The sequence below is a fragment of the Esox lucius genome, chromosome 2 (genome assembly GCF_011004845.1).
Source record: "Esox lucius isolate fEsoLuc1 chromosome 2, fEsoLuc1.pri, whole genome shotgun sequence".
NCBI lineage: Eukaryota > Metazoa > Chordata > Actinopteri > Esociformes > Esocidae > Esox > Esox lucius.
Window position 1 is genome coordinate 5,876,738 of NC_047570.1, and position 24,236 is coordinate 5,900,973.

A 24,236-nucleotide genomic window follows, 5' to 3' on the forward strand; every position below is an offset into this window, starting at 1 on the left:
ACCACTCTGACAGGATAAGAAAGCAGAGGAATGTCAGGGGCAGCCGTTCCAGCGATTTAAGTGTCACACACTCAATTTGTCTCTCAGACATGTTCTTTTTGCCTGAGGGGGAGTGAGAAGTAAGGATCCCCCCTCCTCTCCCCCCTTCTCTCACTCACTGATCCATTTTTCTTTCTGCACACCAGTCCATTGACAGGCCTGGCTTACACAAGTGTGGTCTTTGCAAAATATATACACAATCTTATCCACTCCCTCGTGTGAGCAGGGAACCACTCCCCTGTGTGAGAACCAGTCCATGTGTGGGTAAGATATCTGCGCGCGTTTAATGCCTGCCAGCAGTTTATCCACGTTAACTACCCCAAAAAGTGGGTCTTTTATCAAATATTTCATTATCCACCATTTTCCTGTATCGCTGTAGGGTTGTTAAGTACACAGTTTATCACAGTGTTTTTCCCGGCCTGCTGATTCGCTGAGTCGTCTGCCTGTCCACTGATGCTAAGGATTAATGGAATGTGGAAACTTTTGCTCGTTTCCTTCTAATAAGATGTCACCGATAGGCAAGTCTTAATAGTGCCATCTCCACAGAAACCAACCCTTCAGCCCAGCTCCACTTATCCCATTTAAACACGCTTCATTGAGTAGCTTGTATTCTCCCTGTGCTCTGCCCACAATAATATTTGGATGTGATTTTAATCCATTTCAAATGGCCGTTCTGTCTCTTTCAAGATGTAATCTAATCCTGACTCCAAATTGATTTTGTACCTACTGGACAGGAACGTTTTTGATATGAATTTGTATTTCTTTCTCTCATTTAGCGGTTCAAGACATTTTATGGTTATAGTAAACACCAATTGAACAGACATTTTCACATTCAGTGCAAGGTTCCTTTTTTATAGATTTTTTATATTTATACAGCTGAAGCACATGCACATAATAGCTTTATCAAAGGAAATCACAAACATGGAGGAATCCGTGTCTGACTAGCAACCCTGAAAAGTCTGTCTTCTTGAGTTGTGATTCAATAAAGCAGTGCTGCAAAAACAAATCTGAAGCTGGGGACCAGTGTGAGGATCTGCCTTTTGGAATTGTACAACCTCCTTCCTCTATACATATTACATGAGGATGTACTGCACAGGATTCACACCCTAACCCTTAACCCTTTTATTGATGGAAGTGGGAAACATTAAAGTACTGAAAGCATTAGTGCACAATTCTGTATAATGTTTACATGGTTAGTCAAAAGTCCTGTGTCAGAGCTAAAACTGGTGTACGATATGGCCTTGGGTAATCCACCTGTCGAGCACACTTGCAGTGTGGGTTCAAATCAAACCTACTGTTGATTCAGCAAAAAATATTCTCCATTTATCACCACAAAAAAGTAACAGTACCCCAAGAAAATTACATAGGGTATTTAGACCTTTCTATTGTTTAGTGCCAAACGTGTCTGTGGGCACATGGGCACTGAAAATCTAGTGATTATTGAAATAGGGCCAAATAATCCAACATTAATGACAACAGAACAGTAATGAGTCACTCTCCCTCTCTTTGTTCTTTTTTTTGTTTTCTTTCCCTTTCTGTGTCACTCCTTCGTCACACCCCTCCAGAGATGCCCAGTCAGACGGAGACATCCCATCTGAGCACAGTGAACCTATATTTGTTGTCAACAACAGTGGAGGTGGCAGAACCGCTGGGAACCGCAACATAGAGCAACCAGGGTGAGAATTGGCAGGGGCGAGTCTTTGAGGACATTTTCTTATAGAGCTAGTTAGCTGTGTGAGCTAGGTGTGCTTTTCAGAAAAGTGTGCATGTTGGCATATTTCTTTCCTCCAGCAATGATACGAACGCCTTGTACCTTTAAAGTGTACATTTCAGTTCAAATTCAAGGCAGTGCTCCTTCTGTTTTGACATTGGACTCAACAAAATGCAATATCGACAACAGCGTTATCCACACAAACAGCGTTGTGATGTTAACACAGAAACGCTGGTCAGCTTTGAACTCAATCTTAACCCAGCCTTATCATCTCCCAACATACCGTGCCACAGGCTCGCTACCGCGACACTCCCCCAGACACAGTTGCAGGCATGAGCAACAACGATACACACTTCAACACACACATCCAGACACTGAACACACCTAGCATCTTTTTCCCAGCGTTGAGTCTCTGGGTGCGCCTCTGTACGGCCCCCATCATCATCGGCTACACTGCTGTGTTTTGCAGCAGCAGCAGCGCCCCCTTGAGGTCAGAGAGGGACACTGGCCTCATGAACCCCATTCGTCTCCGGCTCCATCACCCCGCCCCCTCGGTGACATCACAAGGCACTCAGACCCCCGTCCTACAGCTGTTGAATGCCGGGACACAAACAAACCGGGACCCACCGGTTGTCAGCACCTCCCGGGGCACCCAATCAACTGAGGGTATGTCCAGCAGTGTATGTTGATATGTACAGGTCTTCTCTCCCCAATCCCTCCAGCCATTTACCCTTTTAGCCTGTTCTACTGTGCTATTTAACGTCATGTCTTCTAAGGTTTAGCTGAATTACTGTCAAACGTATTCCCCGGTTTGGTTTGATATGCTAAACGCAGAAGCGCAGCGAGCCCTAGGCTCTCCTCGGGCGTCTAGTAAGCACTTATTCAAATGAGTCATTTTCAGCGACGGTCATTAGTTGAGCAAGTAGCATCCCTCTGATCCTCTTGTTAATCATGTCAACCTGCGACCCTCTCAAATAATCAGTGACTGCAGAGGTGATTTTACTAACGAAGATTTGTTCCTAAAGTCACTCCATGGCTGTATTCAAGACTAGATTGAGATTAAGTTACTTCACAAGACAATTCCCACTGTTCTGATTCACTTCCCATCTGTCACAGCTGAGGATTTGCTGCTCACTGTTGTCAGGAATTCAAAACTGGGAAATTAGAAACGTTAACTGGCTTTTTATTGAATCCTTTTCATTTGACCAAGTTGGCGATTAGGACCTAACCTAATTGCAATCGTTCTTCACATCCGTGATCTATTTCCATACAGAGAAGACCGAAGGCACCCCCTGAAGGCTTACAGGACTTGGCAACAGGAAGCAATTACTTGTTTAGTTGAAACTCAGACCTTGGTCAGGTGGATCATTATTTGTGTGTAGTCTCCAGGGGTTATCTATGAGTGCCCCCCGATTTTAGCATATTTTGTCTATGTAACAAATCACAGCAACAGATTCTGTGGTATTGTATCTCATACACTCATTAAAAACGGCAATCTAATGGGGCACTGATACAATAAGAGGGTATAATTTTTTCCATGTTGACCAGTGGTGCCCCCCACCACCACGGATGGGAGTACTATAGTTGCGTGGGGTTTCGACTCCATTTCACCACAGTCAATAACCACACGCAGGGTGCAGGAGTCCATTAGCGCACGTCCATTATACACATCACAAATGAATGATTGAAACAATAAGCTCCCGGTGAAAAAAAGGAATACAAATAAACAAGCTGTTCATTCCAGGCCTTTGCAATCAAAGCCCTTTCACCTCTCCTCCAATCGTATGGGAGACTCCACGTTTGTCTGGGCTTCTGCTCTGTTGCTGCTGTTATTGTGGTTAGTGCACTGATGACTGGTATAATGATTATAGCCTAGCATGGGAATACAAAGCCACTGTATGCATGTGTGCTAACTCTACGGAACCAAGTGGTTCTTATCTCACTTGCATATTTTCCGTCTGCTGTGGTTCTTATCCAGGTTGAGCTGGGAGAGTACTCTCCGGACAGGTGTCCCGCAGTCAGGCACCCAGATATGCTGATTGCTCATACTCACCGCCGCCTCTTCAGTAGTTGACTGCTACTTAATGCTGAACGTGCCGATTTTTCTTCTAAGTAGGGGTTGTTGTCCCTACAAAAAACACTTGAGTATTTTACCTCTATTACCGTACTCATATCTGTAGTTCAGTTTTGATATTATCTATATCTAATGCGAGCAATTTTCTCAGCGGGACATGGATTTGATGTTTGCAAATTCCGTATTTGTTACGTTTCCCCTAAAAGTTTGGAGGTACCAAACCCCAATCAGGTGTTGACTGGGTTATTTGAAAACATGTAGTCAGTAAAAATCTACATGAGCAATGTAACTGATCACCCCTTACAAAATAGAACAGTTTTGGAACTGTTGTAAAACTGCTGTAATTGCAGTCAACTGTGATATTTTAGACACAAATTGCAACATACTGCAGTTATTCTGAACTCCGATGGCACCAGCCCTGTTTCAGTAGACTGCATCGGCCCATTTTTTACCAAATGGCATTGCCCCATGTTTCAGTAAATGGCTCTAGCTCATGTTTCAGTAGATTGAACCAGCCCCTCCAAAATATTGTTGCAAAAAAAATTTGTAGCCAAATTATTGACATTGAACAGTCAGTGGAGTGTGAATGATTAAATGGAATTATTTAATACATTGTTTAATCTAGCTATAACATGACAACTGGATGGTTTTGGGTACATTTATGTGTTGCCTAAACCTCATACTAGGATTAATATTTATTACCATAAACTATGAAATCAGCAGCTTCTTTTCCTTGGGTCCGCACAAAACATCAAAGGTGTTTTAATCTCAGAAGAACATGTACAGTACAAAGGGAAAACTACATTTAAATATAACATTAAAATCCATTGCTTTCCCAAGGTCTTAGGACACTCAAAACATACAACACAACATAATAAAGAACATTAACAGACAATTATACTACCGAGACAACTATGTCCTGTCCTTTCAAGTATTTTGTTTGACATTTAGGCAGTTGTTATGACTGTCTACTGTGAAAATAGGTTTCCAGATTATTCTTTTTTATATCCATAGATCAGTACACAGTAACAAGATCAATCAAACTCAACCAAAACAATGTACAATGTGCTCCTTGGGGGGCGAAAGACTGACAATCACCTCATTGCTCCCTCAATCCACATTAGCCTACATTTAAGCTATTGTTTAGTGAATGCATATTAATACAGGTTTGTTTTCTGAGTGCTTATAGAACAGACAATCTGATCAGTAAACAAATGGTTTCTATATCGAATCTTTAAGCAAGGAAGGTGAAAAATATTTTGGTCTGTCTTCAAGCAACACAGCCAACCCTAATTGCTCCTGTAAGTCGCTCTGAATAAAAGTGTCTGCTAAATGACTCATGTAAAAATGTCAGTCCTAACACATGTTGATGTTATCGTCAGCAATCCTTCACAACACTTTCCAAAATAATGTTTTCTACATGCTATCTTCAGCATTTGCAGTGGATGATTTCAAGACAGTGTTTTTCCTGCAACTGGATTTTGAAATGTTGCACAATTATAAAGCGTTTTTATATCTCAATACTCAGAGCACACAAAAGACTGAAAAAAGCACACTGCTAAAAAGCTGCAACTGCAAGCAAGAACTCGCTAAAGTGGGTTGGGCGTACGTTTGTTTGAACTTCCCTTTTGTTCAACTAGTTTGAATATAAAAGAAGCTGATATCCGTTCACAAAATAACTGACTTAAACCCTGATTTGTGTTTTGTTAAATTGACACTACTATTCAAAAATGTGGGGTCATTTAGAAATGTCCTTGTTTTCCATGGCAACATACATTAAATGAGTTTGAAGGAAATACAGTCAAGGCTAGAAATAATAACTTTGCTTTCATCAAAGAATTCTCCATTTGCAGCAATTACAGCTTTACAGATCTTTGACATTCTACTTGTCAGTTTGTTGAGATAATCTGAAGATATTTCACCCCATGCTTCCTGAAGAACCTCCCACAAGTTGGATTGGCTTGATGGGGACTTCTTATATAGTTTGGAGCTGTGGGTTATTGTCCTTTTATTTGAGGAAATTGGACCCAATCAAGCACTGTTTACAAGGTATACCTTAAACGTAGGTTTGTCTGTCCATAACACTGTTGCCGGACCATGTATGCAGAGCTGGCCAAGAGCAAATGTTTCTTACCAAATGACTGAATATTTCTGGTGGATTTTCGGTATACGCATCCGTGGATGCTTTTTGGGGTAATAGCCAATAGTTCACAACCCCTTGCACAGTGAAAGAGGACGGGTTTCCAGGACTTTTCACTTGACGAAATAGTTATCTTCATCTATAGCTCCAGAAAAAATTAAGAGACCACTGCATTCCTTTCCAAAAAAGTCAAAAAGGAAGGTTTTAAGTGAGGAACAGAAGTGTTAAAATTAAGAGAAATTAATATATAAAGAGTATTACAATTAAAGTATCAAAGATAAAAGTTCTCTGGAGAGCAAAGATGCAAGCAGAAGAGAGGAAAATGCAGGAGCGCTTCCCTGAACCCAGCTCTGGGTTATATCCTAAAACTAAAGGCATGGGGGTTGGTTTACTGACCTAAGGATAACAAAACTAGTCCTAAAGAATAGACCCGCTATCAATTAAGGACACATTCCGATCTGTTCTGGGGCCATCATATAAGACAGAGTGGTGTTATCTCAAGAAGCAAGCGAGCTAGGCAATAACAAGCAAACCTTTTGTCTCTGCATTCTCCTTGGTGCTGGCACAGGGCGAGGAGGAGGCTGGCTGGCTGCTTTGCCTCTGTGCTGGCTGCCACTGGTGCCTCAGGGACCTGGGTAGATGTTATTCCCCAAGTTCTCGGTGAGAACTGGTACGGTGGGTCGTGGAAACAGGGCCAGTCCTCGCACCTTCCGACGGCCAGGAGGGCCTTTTCAGGCCCTGCATGAGGCATTGCCCAACATCTTGGAGCTGGCACCGGGCCTACCTGGGGCACCTCTAACACCCCCTATGTGAGCAGCAGCGGCAAGGGCTCGTCATCCTCGGGATCCTCCGCCTGCCCCCATAGCACCCCCCCAAAAGTGATTGGGGCTGACTCACGGTGGATTGGTTCCATCGCCTCCATCGGCGTCTCCTCCGGGGTCGGTGCTGGGCTGGCCAGGTGTGCAGCGGGGGACGGTAGGGGTTCTCCTCCTCCAGTTTCGCTGTCTGGCCAACCAAGAAGTTTCCCTACCGTCCATCTCTGCGGTGTCTCTTGTTGGTGGTTCATTCTGTCACGGTTGTGGTAGGACACAGATGCGGAGTCAAAATGGTAAAAGCAATCCATGGTTTTAATGAAACAGAAACAAAACAGCAGCAGCAACCAGTGATGTAGGGCATCCACACAAAATGAACCACACCGGGTGTGGCCACACACACAACATAAATAGGGTCCCCAGTTGGAGGCAACGATCTACACCTGCCTCCAATTGGGAGACCAAAAGGATTAGAGGTGGCTAAAGGCACCACCCTCTGTCCTGTCCTGACGATGGCCCCAGACCAGTGCAGAGATGGCTAGGGGCATAGCCAGGACGTGACATTCATCTTCAGTCTCACTAGCAATTGCTCAATTCTTATGACTATTCTTAGTAGTAAGTAGGTACTAGTAGTCCTATTACTGGCTAATAAAAGCCATACAGTTCATAGATGCTATTTGTGGTGGAAGTAAACGTAATAAGGAACGTTAGTCAGTTTAACACAATGCTTAATGGTGTCTAGCTGAATATTCAAACTTGGTGTGATATTAATGCGTGACAAAATGATCTAATGTCAAGATGCAATTTTCGTAGTATGTCCCAATAGGTCCCAATACTGGCATACTAGCTCACTACATACAAACCAGTACGTACTTCACCATCATCCACAAAGTACGTACTTGTAGTACATAGTATGTAGAATGCGATTTGTGATTCAGCCAATGCTTTCGATTTCCTCGTAGTTCACCTAGTGTAGTGGTTAGCTATTAAACTGTTATTGTATGGACAACCATCTACAGTAATCTTTGTACAAAAGTACACTTTAGTTCCATTAATAAACAGCCTGTTACCCATGTCAGTGGACTGACTACCAAGAACCTCTGTGGTCTTGTGGCATTACCTGCCCTTCAATATTTTGACCTGGGTTCGATTCCCTTTCAACACATTAAATTTTTGTCTCCCAGAAATATTTATCCACTTGGTGCTTTTCAGCCATCACACAACAGAACAATATACATACGCTCTGTAATGCCATGAATCTCATATTTAAAAGAGTAATTGTATTACGTGACACGTTTATATATTTTTTTTTGTTTTATAGTTTTCTAAAGAAATGAACCAGCCATGGAGTGATTGGAGTCATTTTTTTCCTATTAGGAAGCCATCTACAGTTATCTTTGTTCAAGAGTACACTAGTCCCGGTTAATAAACGTTCTGTTGTCCTCGCTATTTCAGCAAAAATATAATGGCTAATGTAAAAGTTGCATTCCCGCTGTTAAAATTGTTAAAGACACAGTCTGCCACATAGAAAACCGCGGATCCAAACCAGCCAGGGACATCAACATTCATCCTTTCTAATTGCAGGCTGGCTGAACTAGGCTTGCCTGGTTCCTTTTCTGGTTTTCCTATCTTCCTCTGTACATTGTCTGTGTTCTTTGTCCATCATAATCTTTTCTTTTTATTGGCCAGTCTGAGATATAGCTTTAGCTTAGCTTACTCACATTGAGTTCTTTCTTAGCTTACTCAATCTTCAGTTTCTTGGCCATTTCTTGCATGGACTAGCCTTCATTTCTCAAGACCAGAATAGACTGATGACTTTCAGAAGAAAGTTCTTTGTTTCTGACCATTTTGAGTCTGTAATTGAACTGATGTGTCTCCAGATACTCATCTTGTCTAAAGAAGGTCAGTTTTATTGCTTCTTCAATCTATTTCTTCAACTGTTTTCAGCCTAACATAATTGCCAAAGGGTTTTCTAATGATTACATAGCTTTTTAAAATGATGAACTTGGATTAGTGAACAAACACAAGTGACCCCGAACTTTTGAACGGTAGTATATATGTTTTTACTAATTTATGGACTGATTTCATTTACTTCAACTTGGCAATAAGATGACATTATCGCTGTTTAATCTGTCACTAACCAGACCTCGGACCAATATCAGGATGTCTAGTAATACTATTAAAAAAAAAACATTATACGAAAGGTTTTTAATCATTAAAACATTAATTCATTTACCATTATTTGTGTGGCTGGTAATTGACTGCAGGTCAAATAGTTGCTTAACGATCCAATGTATAGAAAACGTTGCTGTTGCGTTTGTGATCTGCCTTTGCACTGTTATGCAATGGGCCTGGTTCAACAGGAAGTTCTATTTACGTATCATTTGGATCTGAGTCATCTAGCCACGTACTGTGGGCAGGCTGGTTTGACTAATCAGCCTCTCGACCGCTGTGATGCCGTAAGTGACTCTTCAGCCGCCCTCTCCAGTGCATGGCTGATGGGAGTGTTGCCGATGGAGAGTGAAGGCATTGGCAACGCGCCTCCAATCCCCGGGCCATCCTCTTGTTCAGCCAGTTGTATTCAAACATTACTCGACATGTGTTCATTTGAAACAGATTCGCAGCACTGTTGTGAGAAGATGAATACATTTTACAATTATAGAATGATTGCACGTCTACTGTACACTATCCATGCATTGGCTGTTCAGCCATTGTGGATGAAGGACCACCTTGCTCAAAGAATACTTCATGACCCCTGCCAAGTAACTCACTGTCACTTTTCTACAGCTTAAAAGGGCAATCTTATGTTGCTACATACGTTTTTTGGACGTATGCATTTATGGTATTTATTCTTTGTGTCTTGAAGGCAGTAACATACAAATGCCTCATGAGCATGGTTACAACAGTTAGACTATGCTCATGAGGCATTCTTAAGTTATTGTCAGGACCCAAATATATCAGCTTTTTTTTCTCTACTGCCTCAAAACATGTTTCAGGCCATTTTATTAGTTCTGTCTATGAATTCCATAGTTCTTATTTCTCCTGCCACATCCCTACCTTTTTCCATAAACTGGGACAGGGTTTCATTAATGTTTGAACTGCTGATTCATGCTGTAAATGTGTAATTTTTGTTCAAGTAGTTCTGATTCATCATGTTCCTTAAAGCCCTCTAAATTGAAGGATCCCCTGAAAAAAGCAAACAAGCACCATTACACCAACCCCGCTGTCAAAATGGCTTTTGCCAAGCTCCAGTTTATGGAGTCCCTGCCAACCAGCCAATCTCACAGTGTTTTGTGTGTACAGGAGAGTATTAAACACAAGGTGACACTTCCCACCTGCTGTCATTAAGGTAGTGACACTTCTGAGAGCCTTAATGTTCCACTGGGGTCACGTGAATCAGTCCCCGTCAATTTGGCTGGACAGTGATGAAGCTGGAGTGCCATTGCCGCATTATTAAGCCAAATGATAATTTCTCCCTTGAGAGTGAGTCAGGGAGACTATGGAGAAGATTTAGCTCTAGTCCTCTGATTTGCCCATAGAAGATGAGTGCCTACTGAACTTTTCCTCAACACCTGTATTTATGTGCCACGCTTGGGAGATGACGCATGGCAGAGCAATAAAGCAGACACCATATTACTCCACATGATAATGATTTAAAAAGTGCCTCACGCTATTCAATGGGGATATGGAGAATTGGCAAGATATTATACTTTGCAAAAGCAATAGAGGATATCCAGGACCATTGATGCAGAAAAGATATCATTGGAACTCAACCAAAACAATTGAAATGCCTAGGGGAAAGATACTGGATTTATTTATTTATATGCATACAATAGGAAGCGTAAAACCTGCATATTTGACTATTGACAGCGAACACAATTATTTACAGCAACAACCTGTGAAAAATAAGGTTTTAACTGACTTTCAAAGTGACAGTGCTTGCTCTATTGCTTGTTGATTCAAGCTACTTTTGGTTTCCTGATCAATGAAGATTTTGGTAAATATCTGCATCCAAAACTTTTACATGCTGTGACTTTTAGGTCCTTTAAGGTTGTTTAAACTCTCTTGGGTGAACCATTATCTTAGTTTCAGTGGTATGATACCGATCCAGATGGTTATGTTCCTGACCAGTCAATACCGATATTGTTACTGTTGATTTTGAAAAGACCCTGCTGTTACAACTCGGCACTTTGCATCTACCAATCACGTTTTCCATTAAAAATAAAGTATAAAATGCTTGAGTGGGATGATCGCCATCTTACAAACTATTATCAGGCAAAATATATTTATTGTACAAATGTAATATGCCTTACAGGTCCAAGATTTTAGAACAGCTACATTTTTACTTTTTTATTTGAATGAACACAGTTAAATGTCTTACTGTACTCCTGAAATTAAAGCGTAGAACAAATAGACAATTTGAGACAAAAAATAAATCCTGGAATTGTTTTGTTTAACAAAATGTAATCTAAATTTTTTACTCATCAAAGTAACCACTTTTTGCAGACATTACACCTGAACACACTCTTACATACTTTCTACAATGGAAATCATATTGTTTGGAAAGTTCTTCCCAACACTTGCAGAAGTTCCCAGAAATTAGTCCGTCAGACCTTTGAGTCTTCAGTAGTCCACTGGCGATGGTTCATGGCCCAGGCAAGCCTCTCTTTTGCCATCTTAGCAATGGCTTTTGAACTGACACTCGACTTGTGAAACCTGCAGCTCAAAGTCTTTATAGTGGAAACTGAGAACTGGTTACTCCGACCAGTGTTAAGCTGTACTTGAATAATTTTGACTCTGTACCCCACCACAATGGATTTGAAATGAAACAACCGTAATGCAATTGAATTGCAGATTTTCAGCGGTTGGACAAAAATATTGTATGAAACGTTAAAGATATTGCAACCATTTTTCATACACAGTCCCCTTATGTTAGGGGCTCAAATTTAATTGGACAAATTAGCACAATCATAAATCAAATGTTATACATTTTTAATACTTTGTTGAGAATGCTTTGCAGGCAATGACTGCTTGAAGTCTGGAGCGCATGGACATCTACAAATGCTGGATTTCCTCCTATGTGATGCTTTGCCAGGCCTTTAATGCAGCTGTCTTCAGTTGTAGTTTGTTCGTGGGTCTTTCTGCCTTAAGTTTTGTCTTCAGCAAGTCAAATGCATGCTTGATCAGGTGGTAGACTCAGTTAAACTCCTAGGTTGCTTTCGCAGTATGTTTTGGGTCATTGTCCATCTGTATAGGGAAGCGCCGAATTGGCTTTGCTGAATCTGAGCAGACAATATATCCCTATACACTTCAGAATTAATCTGGCTGCTTCTGTCTTCTGTCACATCATCAATAAACACTACTGACCCAGTGGCATTGGAAGCTACGCATGCCCATGCCATCACACTGCCCCCACGTGTTTTACGGATGATTTGGCATGCTTTGGATCATAAGCCATTCCAAGCCTTCTCCATACCTTTTTCTTCCAATCATTCTGGTACAGGTTGATCTTAGTTTCATCTGTCCAAAGAATGCTGTTCCAGAACTGGGCTGACTTTTTTAGATCTCATTTGGCCTTTCTATTCTTGAGGCTTATGAATGGTTTGCACCTTGTGGTGAACCCTCTGTGTTAGCTCTTGTGAACTCTTCTCTATGGTCGACTTGGATAATGTTATGCCCACCTCCTGGAGACTGTTCTTCACTTGGTTGTTGTGAAGGGGTTTTTCTTTACCATGGAAAGGATCCTACGATCAACCACCACTGTTGTTTTCCATGGACGTCCAGGCCTTTTAGTGTTGCAGAGCTCACCTGTGTGTTCTTTTTTTCTCAGAATGTATAAAAACTGTTGATTTGGCCACTTGCGAATGCCACATCTGGAATCAACTCCAGACCTTTTACCTGCTTAATTGATGAAGAAATAACGAAGGAATAGCCCGCACCTGTCCATGAAACAGCTTTTGAGTCAATTGTCCAATTACTTTTTGAAAATGAAAGGGCTGCATATTAAAGAGCTGTAATTCTTAAACCCTTCTTCCAATTTGGATGTGAATACCCTCAAATTAAAGCTGAGAGACTGTTTAACCCCATATTCATTATTTAACTGTAACTTGAATATATTTAGGTGAACAACCAAAATAACTAAACTTGTCAGTGTCCAATTATTTCCAGAACTAACTGTATGAGCTGCCTATCACACAAGATGTTGATTCTCAAACTTGTTTTCTGATTTTGTTGTGATTTTGGGTCTGCCAGACCTCTTCCTGCCAGAGTTTCCCCCAGTTTTAAAGTGCCTTTTGATGGTGCAGGAAACTGTAGTCACTGACACCTAGATGGCTGTCTTTGCTATTTCTCTAAAGGAAAGACCTACACTATTAAGGGTTATAATGGTCTGTCTTCCTCAATTGCCTTTTTCTCAACATCATGATGGCATTATACTACTTCCTATTGTTAACCCATTACTTGTTCCCTGAAAAAAGGCTTTTTTACTCTGAAATATACATAATTTTTCTGCACAGGAACCACAGGAGTCCTGATCCCATGTGATCCTCTGCTCAAAACTCCCGCAACCCTCAACTGAGCTGATGCTGAACTAATGTTAGCCAGTAGCTAGCTGGAAACATTGGATGACACACCACCAAACATTAGCTGACCTACAAGCTTTAATGTTGCATGATTGCTGTATGGACAGAACGTGCAGTGGCAAATGTTTATCATGCTTGCATAGGACCTAGTTAAGTGAACTAAATAGAGAAATGTGTACAATGCAATCTCCATATGTAAGCTGGGGGAATTCTAGCAACAACAGTTGCACACCCCCATGCACACTTGGAACTTGGCAGTATTGGGGTTCTTCCTTTATTTTTTCGTTCCTTCCTGAATCTATTTGACTTTCTTCTCTATATATTCACAAATAATGGTTCTGGGTTATTAACTAAATTGGTTGTCAAGATCAGATGTCAGACTTCATTGAGGAAAAAATGTACCTCCTGACTATTCCTGTCTTCAGATTGGTGAATACTGCTCACTATTAGAATCAATTTTATATATATATATATACAGTACCTGTCAAAAGTTTCTACCTCCTGACAATTCCTCCTAACTATACCTCATGAATCTGGTTGAGAGAATGCAAATGCTGTACAAAGCTATCATCAAGGTGTGGCTACTTAGAAGAATTTACAATTTGAAATGTATGTTGATCTTTTTAACACTTTTTTGCTTACTGGATGATTCCATATGTGTTATTTTATATTTTATGTATTAATTATTAATCTACAATGTGGAAAATAGTTAAACAAAAGAAATACCCTTGAATGGGTAGGTGTTTCCAAACATTTGACTGGAACTGCATATATATTTGATGAATATTCCCTGTATTTAATGGACTGAGCCTGATGCATATGCACAGACTGTTTAAAATTTAAATAATGACAACCCCGATATGAAGTATTTGGGGTTACCCGCATCCCGCTTTATGACTGTACGTTCATACCAACCCTAACAATCACAGTACTTCACAAAGATCAAATAAGCCACATAGCAATTAATTTTGATCTTGACTAAATTTGCCACTCTCCTTGAACCCATAAACTCCTCACCTATTTAGTAATTAAGTAACTGCTTAAGTGGACAGATTCTTGAGGGAATTATCCCTCTCACTACGCATGTAGCTCTCTGGTATAACACACAACATAATCCCCACAAACAGTTTTGGTAATGTACTGTGCATTATTTATTTCTGTGCAGCTAACCAACCAATTCTTAACTGTCATCTTATTAACAAGGACATGCCACTAAGACATATCTGTGTAATCCATCACTGAAAACATCCTTTTATCAAGGAAAACTGTAAATGGATTTGTACCTCTCATGCTGTGGGGAAAATGTCCACTCTAAAAAGGTACAGCAGTTAACAGGTGACTGACACAGGGAGTACTACTCATGCAGCCTCTGGCCTTGTGCTGTCAAACGGTCTGCAAGAAGAATGGCACCCAGTGACAGGTCTTATCCTGTTTCCTGATGCCACGCACGTTGTAGTAATCCCCTAGTCTTGTCAGTCACCGGTTTGATTGGATTTAAGGGCGAAAATGGTTACTCATCCAATTCTCACTTTTGATGTCACAATCAGATATCCAGCATTTTGGATGCATGAAAGAACCCATACAGGAGAAGCTGTTCCTATTCCAGTTTTACAAATGGCAGAGGTTACTTTTTATTTACACTTGTGGTAGACAGCAGCCGTTCAATTCAGGCTTTCATCTCTCCAGCTCACAGATGGAGCGTCTAAATACTGCACTATTGAATTTAGAAAGCATATTCCTGTATAAATTCTATTTACTCATTCAGACTTAATCTATATTTCTGCAAAGCACATTATATAGGATCAGTATACTATTTGTATACATTTCAGGTACACTTCGTTGACCTTTTGTAATTGCAAAGCTTTTGTTTTTAACTGTTTACCTTGCTAAAAGTGTGTGATATGACTTAATTTTCTTTTTACGTGATAAACATGAACTTGTTTTGTTGTCATTATGATATGCATGTTTTCTAAAGTGTAAGTAAATGTGCCTTTTCCCCCTAAGATTTGAACATGTTCTCTGTTTATTTTCCTCCTCACCCAGTTGGTGGACACCCACATGATCTTCCTCCAGGCAGCAGCACAGAGACCCTACCTGAGACGCCAGTGCATGCCCTGCCAGAGGATGGAGAGTCAACCGAGGCCACTGCCGAGGCCAGCCCGGCTGCAGTTAACCCTGGTAACCCCATCAAAGACTTGCGAGCATGTCCGATGCGCAACGTTGAATCGTATCTCCAATACAACTAGCACTCATGCCATTGTGATATCCCAGCGTAAATGGCTCCAGGTGAATTGGTAAAAAAACAAATCCTGCCAGCACTTCATTAGCAAGACCAGTCAGTCTGAGAGGCTGGTTGTCTGTTGGGCTTTGATAAATGAGTTTGGAGCTTATCACCATTTTCTCAGCTCTGGGAAGGAGGAAATAGGGGAAGGCATGCTTACTCCCCTACCTCATATTCCTCCATTCATTAGTTCCACAAATGTCCTTTCCCATGTAGGTGCAGCAGAGCATTTATTACAGCTGGGATTATCACATTTTACCAGTTTATGCACATGCATATTTTTTACACTCTGGTGAATATGATCTATACATTCACATTGAATTAATTATCCAAAGCAACTTACAGTAAATGCATACATTTTCATTCTGGCCCTCTGTGGAAATCAAACCCACAGCTCTGGCTTTGAATGCCCCATGCTATTACAAAATGAGCTACACAAGATCCTATGGACCACTATTGTTTGTAATTTGGGTGTTGAAATCTGTGGGGTGGATTTGTGCAATGCAATCTCCTCTGTCACCAGCAAACAGAAAATAATGAAGAATTTTAGGACTGTTTATAACAAATGTTGGCAGATTTTGCCTCAGCTAGTAAATCGATCAGTTGGTCAAAAAAAAAAAAACCCATCAAACTGATTTGGGATGAACTGGGAAAAAGGGTGAAAGCAAAGCAACAAGTGCAAAACATTCATGGGAACTTCTGCATAGGTGTTGGGAAGAACTTTCCGGAAAATATTTGATTTACATCGTAGAAAGAATGCCACGTGTGTGTTCGGCTGTTACTGTAAGTCTGCAAAAGGTGGCTACTTTAAGGAGTAACTTTTACATTTTGTTAAACAAAACGATTCCATGATTTCTTTGTCTCAAATTTTATATTCTATGCTTTAATTTCAGAGTACATTAAGGCTTTAAACTGTGTGGATTTCAATAAAAACAGGGAAAAAATGTGATGTTTTGACCAGTGTGTTTTTATACAGTTGACTGTATACATTGAGCTTGCAATGGAAAGCATTGCAAAGAAGGGCAGTGCTCATTGACAACTGGGAAGGCTAACTTATTACAAATTTCATAGGACACTCCCTTGAATGTTTCATCTTCATCTCATAATATTGAAGGCGGTGTGATATCACATTTGCCAGCCACACAAGCTGCTCAGAGCCCAATTCAAATGAAGAACTAAAACACAGTCTGCGCTTCCTCTTCCAAATTGAAACCTTTGGTATTCCAACACTGGAAGTACCCAGCCTAACCTCAGTGCAGGTGTGTCTGTTTTTTTGTAGAAGGAGAGTGCAGTGGAGAATAAACTGTGCTGTACCGAGGCCATATCTGGAACGCCTGAAGGTTTGGATGCTAAACCTGCAGGGTTGCCTCAGTATTGTATTGCTCTTGTTGTGGTTCACTGTGTGCTTCACACTGTAGCTTTGTTTTGAGTACAGATGACATTCTGACTTTGTTTCTAAAGTCACAAGAGTTCCTGACTGACAGATAACACTCAGAATCCTGGGATCTGTCAGTCTGGCTTCTCTGTGCATCATGAGTGAGGCTGCCTACTGACTCTCACTTTCATTCTCTGCATCACATTAGTCAAGTATGATTGCAGACAAATTCAGGCTGCAGACATTGGCTCTGTAATCCTCATACAGTTGCCTTTTCTAGACAAGGAATATCAAGAATAGATTTCTGTATAAACCGCCATGGATGTTTTGACAAAGCCAAATAAAACAAAATACGGAACAGATGGTATTAACACAGAGGCACTGTCTTTCTATGTTCATTCTCCACTCTTGTTCCAGTACACACAGCACACACACTTGACTGTCGAGTTTCAAAGATTTCTTTGGCTACACCTTGTCCCAGATGTGGCCTTGTGTTTTTCTAGCTTGTGGCCTTTTCTTTCCCCTCAGCAGGTGATTGGGTTAAGTTTTACTCAGGACAGCAGCAGTTGCCTGCCTAATATGATAAAAGTAAGTGTTATTACAATAATGACTGGATGGTGGAGCAGACTTTGGTAATGCAGTTTTGGGAGTGGAGTTATCAGGGCTAGTTGGACACGAAGGCATTAGACTTCCTATTCTCCCACTGTCAGGTAATGCAGACTTCATTAGCGCTAGCGCCACAGCTAATGCAGATCTCACCATGCCATGCCGAATCACAGTGAAAAAGGCCCAACCAAGCATGTCATGCTTGCCAGTTGCATTTCTAAGACCTGCCACTTCAACCTTACCTCAAATTGTTTTTCTGGTGTGTTCTTAAAATAATGGAGGCAGCTTCTCAACTGCTGAGCAGAGGACATGCTTCTCAAAGGGAGGCTTTTTTTCTTCTTATATTGTACATAGTTAAACACAGGCAAATGTTCGGCAAGTTTAACATTCGACGTGTTTGCTGTATACTTTGAGGAAATGGGAAAGGAACTGAGCTCTTAACTAAGTGAGCTCTTATCTCTCCAGCAACTAGTACCTACTGAAAACCGTTCTAGTAATCTGTGCTACTACGTTCTCTGTGTCTTGTCCCACTCTTGCCCAGGCAGCGGGGAGGATGCCCTGGCACGGATTTGCAGACTGATCACCGAGGGCGGGATGACTGCAGTGGTCCAGAGGGAGCGGAGCACCAGCTTGGCCTCCATGGGCTGCTTTGGAAACGACATCATCGTCAGACACCGCATCCACCGCGGCTCCCAGACAGGAGCAGAAGCTCAGGCCGTGGGCAGCTGCACCCAGGGGGCAGGCCAGAGCCGTATTGGTGGTAGGACGTGCCTCTCTCCCCGTCGTGGCAGCCTGGCCTTCACAGAGCCCGGCTCCCGTATTCTGACGAACCACAGTGTGCGGCTGGGTGAGAATAGCAGCTCAGCCATCCTGTTAGACGCCTCTGAAGGCCAGGACCGGACCATAGCACCACTTCCCTCCCAGTACATCACCATCTCCTCTGATCTCAGCCCTCAGGGGCCCACAGGGGTGGATGCGGTGCCTGATGGGACCCCAATGGACACAGACAATGTGTTTGAGGGTGCAGGACATGGAGATGGGGTAGATCTAGAGCTACACTCGTCCCCTTCATCATCCTCCGCTTCCACTTCTCCGACGCTCTCCCCTGTCACCTCCCCTATCCGCAACTACAGTGCCGGTTATAATGGTGACCCATACAGTCCATAGATGTGCTTTCCATATCAGTCTGATTCTACTAAGTTGACTCCTTGTTCTAGTCTTATTTCATAGGCTTCTGGTTATGCTGGAGGCTTCAATCCCATTAATGAAATGAGGCTTACACCACACATCCCTTGCCTGTGCTGTTTTCTGTTCTACAGTAGACCGAATGAGCCTCGTGTTCTCCCTACGGTTAGGGTTGGTCTCGGTCTTTGATGTGGAGTTCCTTTCTGTACTCTGACCTTGATCTGGGACTTGTCATTTTCCCATTAGAGTGCAAGGTCCAATGCTACCATTTGACCATTCTGTCGGAGGCATGGACCTGAATTGCTCATTTACAATCAAGGTTAAGCTCAGTGGCACCTGTGACCACAATCGACTTTCATTGATGCACGTTTACAAACCATGCCCCTTAGTTCAGTACCAACAAGAAGCTGATACGCTATACTGAGTTGAAGCACATTTTATAAACATTGGTAAAATTGGATTGTGGAATATTGATATGTTTTATCTTGTGTATATGCATTTTAATTTATTCAGTTTTAGAGGTTCTATTTTACCCTTTGTAATTATAAAACAAAGCCTTATGAGAATTCAGGCAGGCAGGACTACAACAGTGTGCATACAACACTGAAACATGTAGGTAGCTTTTTCATACAGTTTTTCATACAGTTCTGCATTTTACCAACAAACCGAAAAACTATTTGATTAACAAAAGGACCTTGGCTTGTAATATTTTCTGTTATGGTAATTATTGATTAGAATAGTTTGCAAATGTTTTGGAACCAAGAAAATGTAAAATCTCTTGTACTGCATGTGAGTGTAGCAATACGAGGAGTAGAATGGAAATACAAAATGTTGCAACAATAGGTTTTCCAGAGAATACCATAGCCATTTTCTAATATACTTTAAATGCTTGATTTAGTAATGGCAGGGTTCAATACACATGTTAAATCAGCATGTAGCTTATAAGTCCCAGATGCACAGCCTCTTCCAAACTTGTTTGGAAACACTCAAATGTTTGTGCCAATTGTAAAAGCATTTTAAGTGAAGCATTTTTACTCTTCTACGCTGTCAGGTTGTCATGCCATGACTTGTGGTCATTATCTTTAAACAGTACGATGCCTTCAACACCCACTTTGGTTTGATGAGCCTTGTCATCTAAGGTTACATGGAATTTAAAAAAGAGCTGTTGCTTTGTACATTCAGAAGGCTGTCTTTAAAATGCCCAGTTTGCCTCCAACTAGCCGCTTCAATGCCTTGGGGGATTGTGTTGTTGTGACAGAAAAGCAGTTGGAGGTGCACAGGGGTGATGCAAACAGCATTCTGAGTCACCACATGAGCCGTGCTCTTTAGGTTTCAATGGACTTTGTGTGATTTGAAAAGCTTTGTCAAGACTCTCCTATTTAAAATTGTTGTAGCAGTAATTTCCATTTTACATGTTCATAGTAAGTTGGGGTTTTTGATATTGAAATGAAAGGGTTTTATTTGAAATTGCAGCTCCTTGCTTTGTCGGTTGCTATTTGGTATCTTTGGGTATGAAAATTAAGTTGTTTTATTACCAACCGATTTACTTATCTCTCAGCCACATTGACAACAATTCACAGTTGGCCCAGTTGCCTGACACAGTCTGTCTCAAAGGAATACAGTGGTTGTGTATCTGTTGAATTTATTTATATTTTAAAATGCTAATTGTTATAGAAAATGAAATACCAACTTGGTAAAAACAAAACTTTGAAAAAAAAGTTGAACAAAAACATACTTCCTCTTAGTCATGTGGTGGACTGGGGTCATACTTGTGAACATTAGAAATGTTTAAGTTCTAAGTTTAGTCATGTACATTATTATATGCCAATGCATTTATTAGGCTCTGTAACCTACACTCATGCATTTAAAATCATCCACTTCATCTGTCATTTTGGGGAGAGGACTACAGTTATTGGGGATCTATATCTGTTCATTCGTACCCATGTCACGCATTGTATCTTTATATACCAGTTGCCTGATTTTGAAATCTTGATTTGTCTTGCTGTGTTGCAAACACTGTCAATACTCAACATAAGAACACTGAAATCCACCAGACGTTGGAACCAGATTTTAACTGGCTCATAATGAAATCTCTGGGTCGGTTTGATTAACTGATAACATTTGGCACACATGCTCAGGGATAGGAGTCTCAGAAACCACTGTACAATTTTGGATTTAAGTGTCCCTCGTCAGATTTCTATACCCCAGAAATACAGCTCCGGAAAAAATGAAGAGACCACTGCACCTTTTTCTTTCCTTTCCAAAAAAGTTGATAAGGAAAGTTTTGAGTAAGGAACAGAAGAGTTACATTTTCTGGCGCTGTATATGGCTACTTAATGCTGTATACCACCTGGCAGTAGTAGTTGTGAAGTCCATAAATTATTTCTGTTTGGGCAGTCTTAAACTGTGAATTTGCAGTTTTGTTAAATACATTTTTTCTCAATATTGAGAATTGATTACCCAAAATGTCAATATTTATACTGTATGTTAACGGCATTTGGATTTGGCTCTAGCAAAGTAAATATAATTTAAAGAATTAGACAATGTAGGCTAATCAAGCCTGACTCAAAATACAACCCCCCTTTAAGCTTTTTACGTGGATTTAAATGAAGGCCCATTTTGTTTTACTTCTGTTGAAAGCAGTACCATTTACTAATCAATACATCGTTTATAACTAGTCTAATAACTTGCTGACTGGATGAGAATATCCACAAATGTGTGCGCACAGGGCTGTGTGCTCTGATCTGAGCTCTGTCTGAAAAGTGCATCCACTTGCTGTAGGAAAGACCACTTGCTCGTAGGCTACTGTCAAAATTATTTCTACTCCAATGCACTTGGTCTGGCTTTGCCTCCAACAAAATCACACAGTCATTCTTGGAGACTTTTGGTTGCATTGAAAGTGACTGATATTATGTGGATTTTTTCTCAGAAAAACACAGATGTATTTTATATAGCACAAACTAATTGGAGAACCTCTTATCTAGACATGATTTCTCTAAAAGCACATGGATATAGGAGACATGCACTCACTATTGATATTCACTCTGTTTAAGAGTGTCTGCTAAATTATGTCAATGTGAATATGTGTAAAATGAAACTCATTTTAACCTTGTCTTTTAGTGACCTAAGGTGGTCCTGCTGCCCCCGGTGCTCACACTGCCCCCGGTGCCCGCGGTACTCACACTGCCCCCGGTGCTCACACTGCCCCCGGTACTCACACTGCCCCCGGTACTCACACTGCCCCCGGTGCTCACACTGCCCACGGTGCCCCCGGTGCTCACACTGCCCCCGGTGCCCCCCGGTGCTCACACTGCCCCCGGTGCCCCCCTGTGCTCACACTGCCCCCGGTGCCCCCGGTGCTCACCCTGCCCCCGGTGCCCCCCGGTGCTCACACTGCCCCCGGTGCCCCCCGGTGCTCACACTGCCCCCGGTGCTCACACTGCCCCCGGTGCCCCCGGTGCTCACACTGCCCCCGGTGACCCCCGGTGCTAACAATGCCCCCGGTGCCCACACTGCCCCCGGTGCCCCCCGGTGCTAACACTGCCCCCGGTGCTAACACTGCTGCAGGTTTGTGGAGCTACATAGACTGTTTTTGTCAGTGGCAACATTGTTATTGTTTTTTCAAAGTCTCTACTGCTTTGATATCACACAATACTGCTCAACTTGAAATTCCTCCCTGAGTAAGTTTTTAAAAGTTTTAAACAGAATAGCGTAATTATTTTTTCTAGCTCAATCAAATGTATAAAGAGCCATTCAACACAGCATAGCTAGCTATTTTCAAAAGTATTTGAAAATGTATTAAGTCCCACAGGTATGTGGGCGAACCAACCAGAAGTAGGGGTTACAAACGTGTACTGGTACAACCCGAGGTCTTATTCTACGCTTATAAAGGCAAACCTGACCTATTAAATAATGACGCTGGTTTGGGTGGGAAAAATACAAAATCTTTGATAGGCAGTGGATGAAGGTTGTTACAAAATCATTATCAGTCACCTGCTGTCGTTAGCACAATGTTAAACCAGCAAATATACAGTATGTAAAAGGACTGTTTGGGAAGTTGACAGTTAAATGACTGATAATACATAACCTCGAATTAAAATGTTTTCGGGTATGGCCCCTTGTTCTCGGTTATTCAAATGTTTTCATTTTAAAATATCATTGTAAATATTTTATCCTCCTATGGAATGTCTATCTTTCTAGTGTTTTCTTGTACTGTAATACTGATCATTCACATGTCTTCAATTAACCAGTGACATTATGGATTTTAATGACTTTTGTAAGGTTATGGTAAATGTTAAATGTTAAATCACATCATCCGTCCGGTCTGGAAATTGTATTTGTATGAATATATGCTAGTTGTATAAGCCTTAATTTGTGTGGTCTGTACCAAACAATGCAATTGTAATTTTATACAACAATGAATTACATATTTTTACAGCAACTTCTACCCAGAGACCCTTCGAAAAGCAAGACAGGAGGCTCAGTACTGTATTAGTTCTTGAGTTGGGGTATGAACTTGGTGGGAGCAGAATGGGGTGGGATTGGTTTGTGTTTGAGACAGACAAACTAAGAGATCCGTCAGGCATCAAAATGGTTCAGGCTAACCCAGATCTGTCAGACTGCTCCTGAAAACATCCCCTCCCCTTTGGAAAACTGGAGCAGACAGCTGACGCAGTTTCTTTTGTTTCCCTCTTTATTCTCACATTGTTTTGGCTTTCTGAACTTTTGGAATTGACTGTTCCCTTTTCACCCATTTGCTGTTAGTTTCTTTATATGAAGAGGCAATCCGTTGCCCTGTTGTTCAGTGGTAGAATAATGGAAATTATGTGTTTTAAACAGAAGGCAGCCGCTTAACAGTGGCTCCATGATGACTGTTGTGTGAGATGGAGAGGGTGAAGGAAAATGGAACAGTAAGGCTTAATATGGATGCCATGTGGGCTGCAGTCCTGCTGGGTTTCAAGTGGGTGAAAAACAGTGAGTAAAACAGCAGTCACCACTTACGGTACCCAACTTCGTGCCCATACAGCGTTTTGTTAGATAAGCTCATCTATTTCCGCTCTCCCGCTATCTATGCTGTTTACCACCCCCCCCCCACCACCAACACCACCACCCAGAACAAAAGCAGAGTCAAGCAGGAGGATGCTGATGTGATGGTGGACGAGCAGAAAACAGACAATGCTGAGCGAGTGACACTTGTTGCAGCAAAGGCAGTAGGAATCAGGGCATTGCCTGTGCAGGCCCATCCTCATTGAATGTGTGTGAGGAACCGGTCAAATTAAACTCACTGCCATGTTAAGGTAGAGTGAAAAACCTAATTGGCGTCAGACATACACTTAGGTTGAAGTCATTCAAACTCATTTTTCAACCACTCGCAGATTTAATGTTAACAAACGATAACAAACGATTAATGTTAGCAATCTACTTTGTGCATA

At 41.5% G+C, this 24,236-nt stretch overlaps 1 protein-coding gene across 12 annotated transcripts in view; it reads left to right on the forward strand.

Annotated features, from left to right (window-relative positions):
• ambra1a (autophagy/beclin-1 regulator 1a) overlaps positions 1 to 22,021 on the forward strand; it is a 115,082-nt gene extending 93,061 nt beyond the window's left edge. For 7 of the 12 annotated variants that reach the window (XM_029124808.2, XM_010899376.4, XM_010899383.4 and 4 more), the window contains 4 exons: positions 1,605 to 1,715; positions 2,220 to 2,416; positions 15,401 to 15,535; positions 18,161 to 22,021. In XM_029124808.2, coding sequence (XP_028980641.2) covers positions 1,605 to 1,715; positions 2,220 to 2,416; positions 15,401 to 15,535; positions 18,161 to 18,786 — 1,069 coding nt within the window. In that variant the 3' untranslated portion in view covers positions 18,787 to 22,021. The remainder of the gene's footprint in view (positions 1 to 1,604; positions 1,716 to 2,219; positions 2,417 to 15,400; positions 15,536 to 18,160) is intronic. The other 5 variants (XM_010899377.4, XM_010899380.4, XM_010899378.4 and 2 more) reach the window with 2 other exon arrangements.
• Positions 22,022 to 24,236: the final 2,215 nt, after the last annotated feature.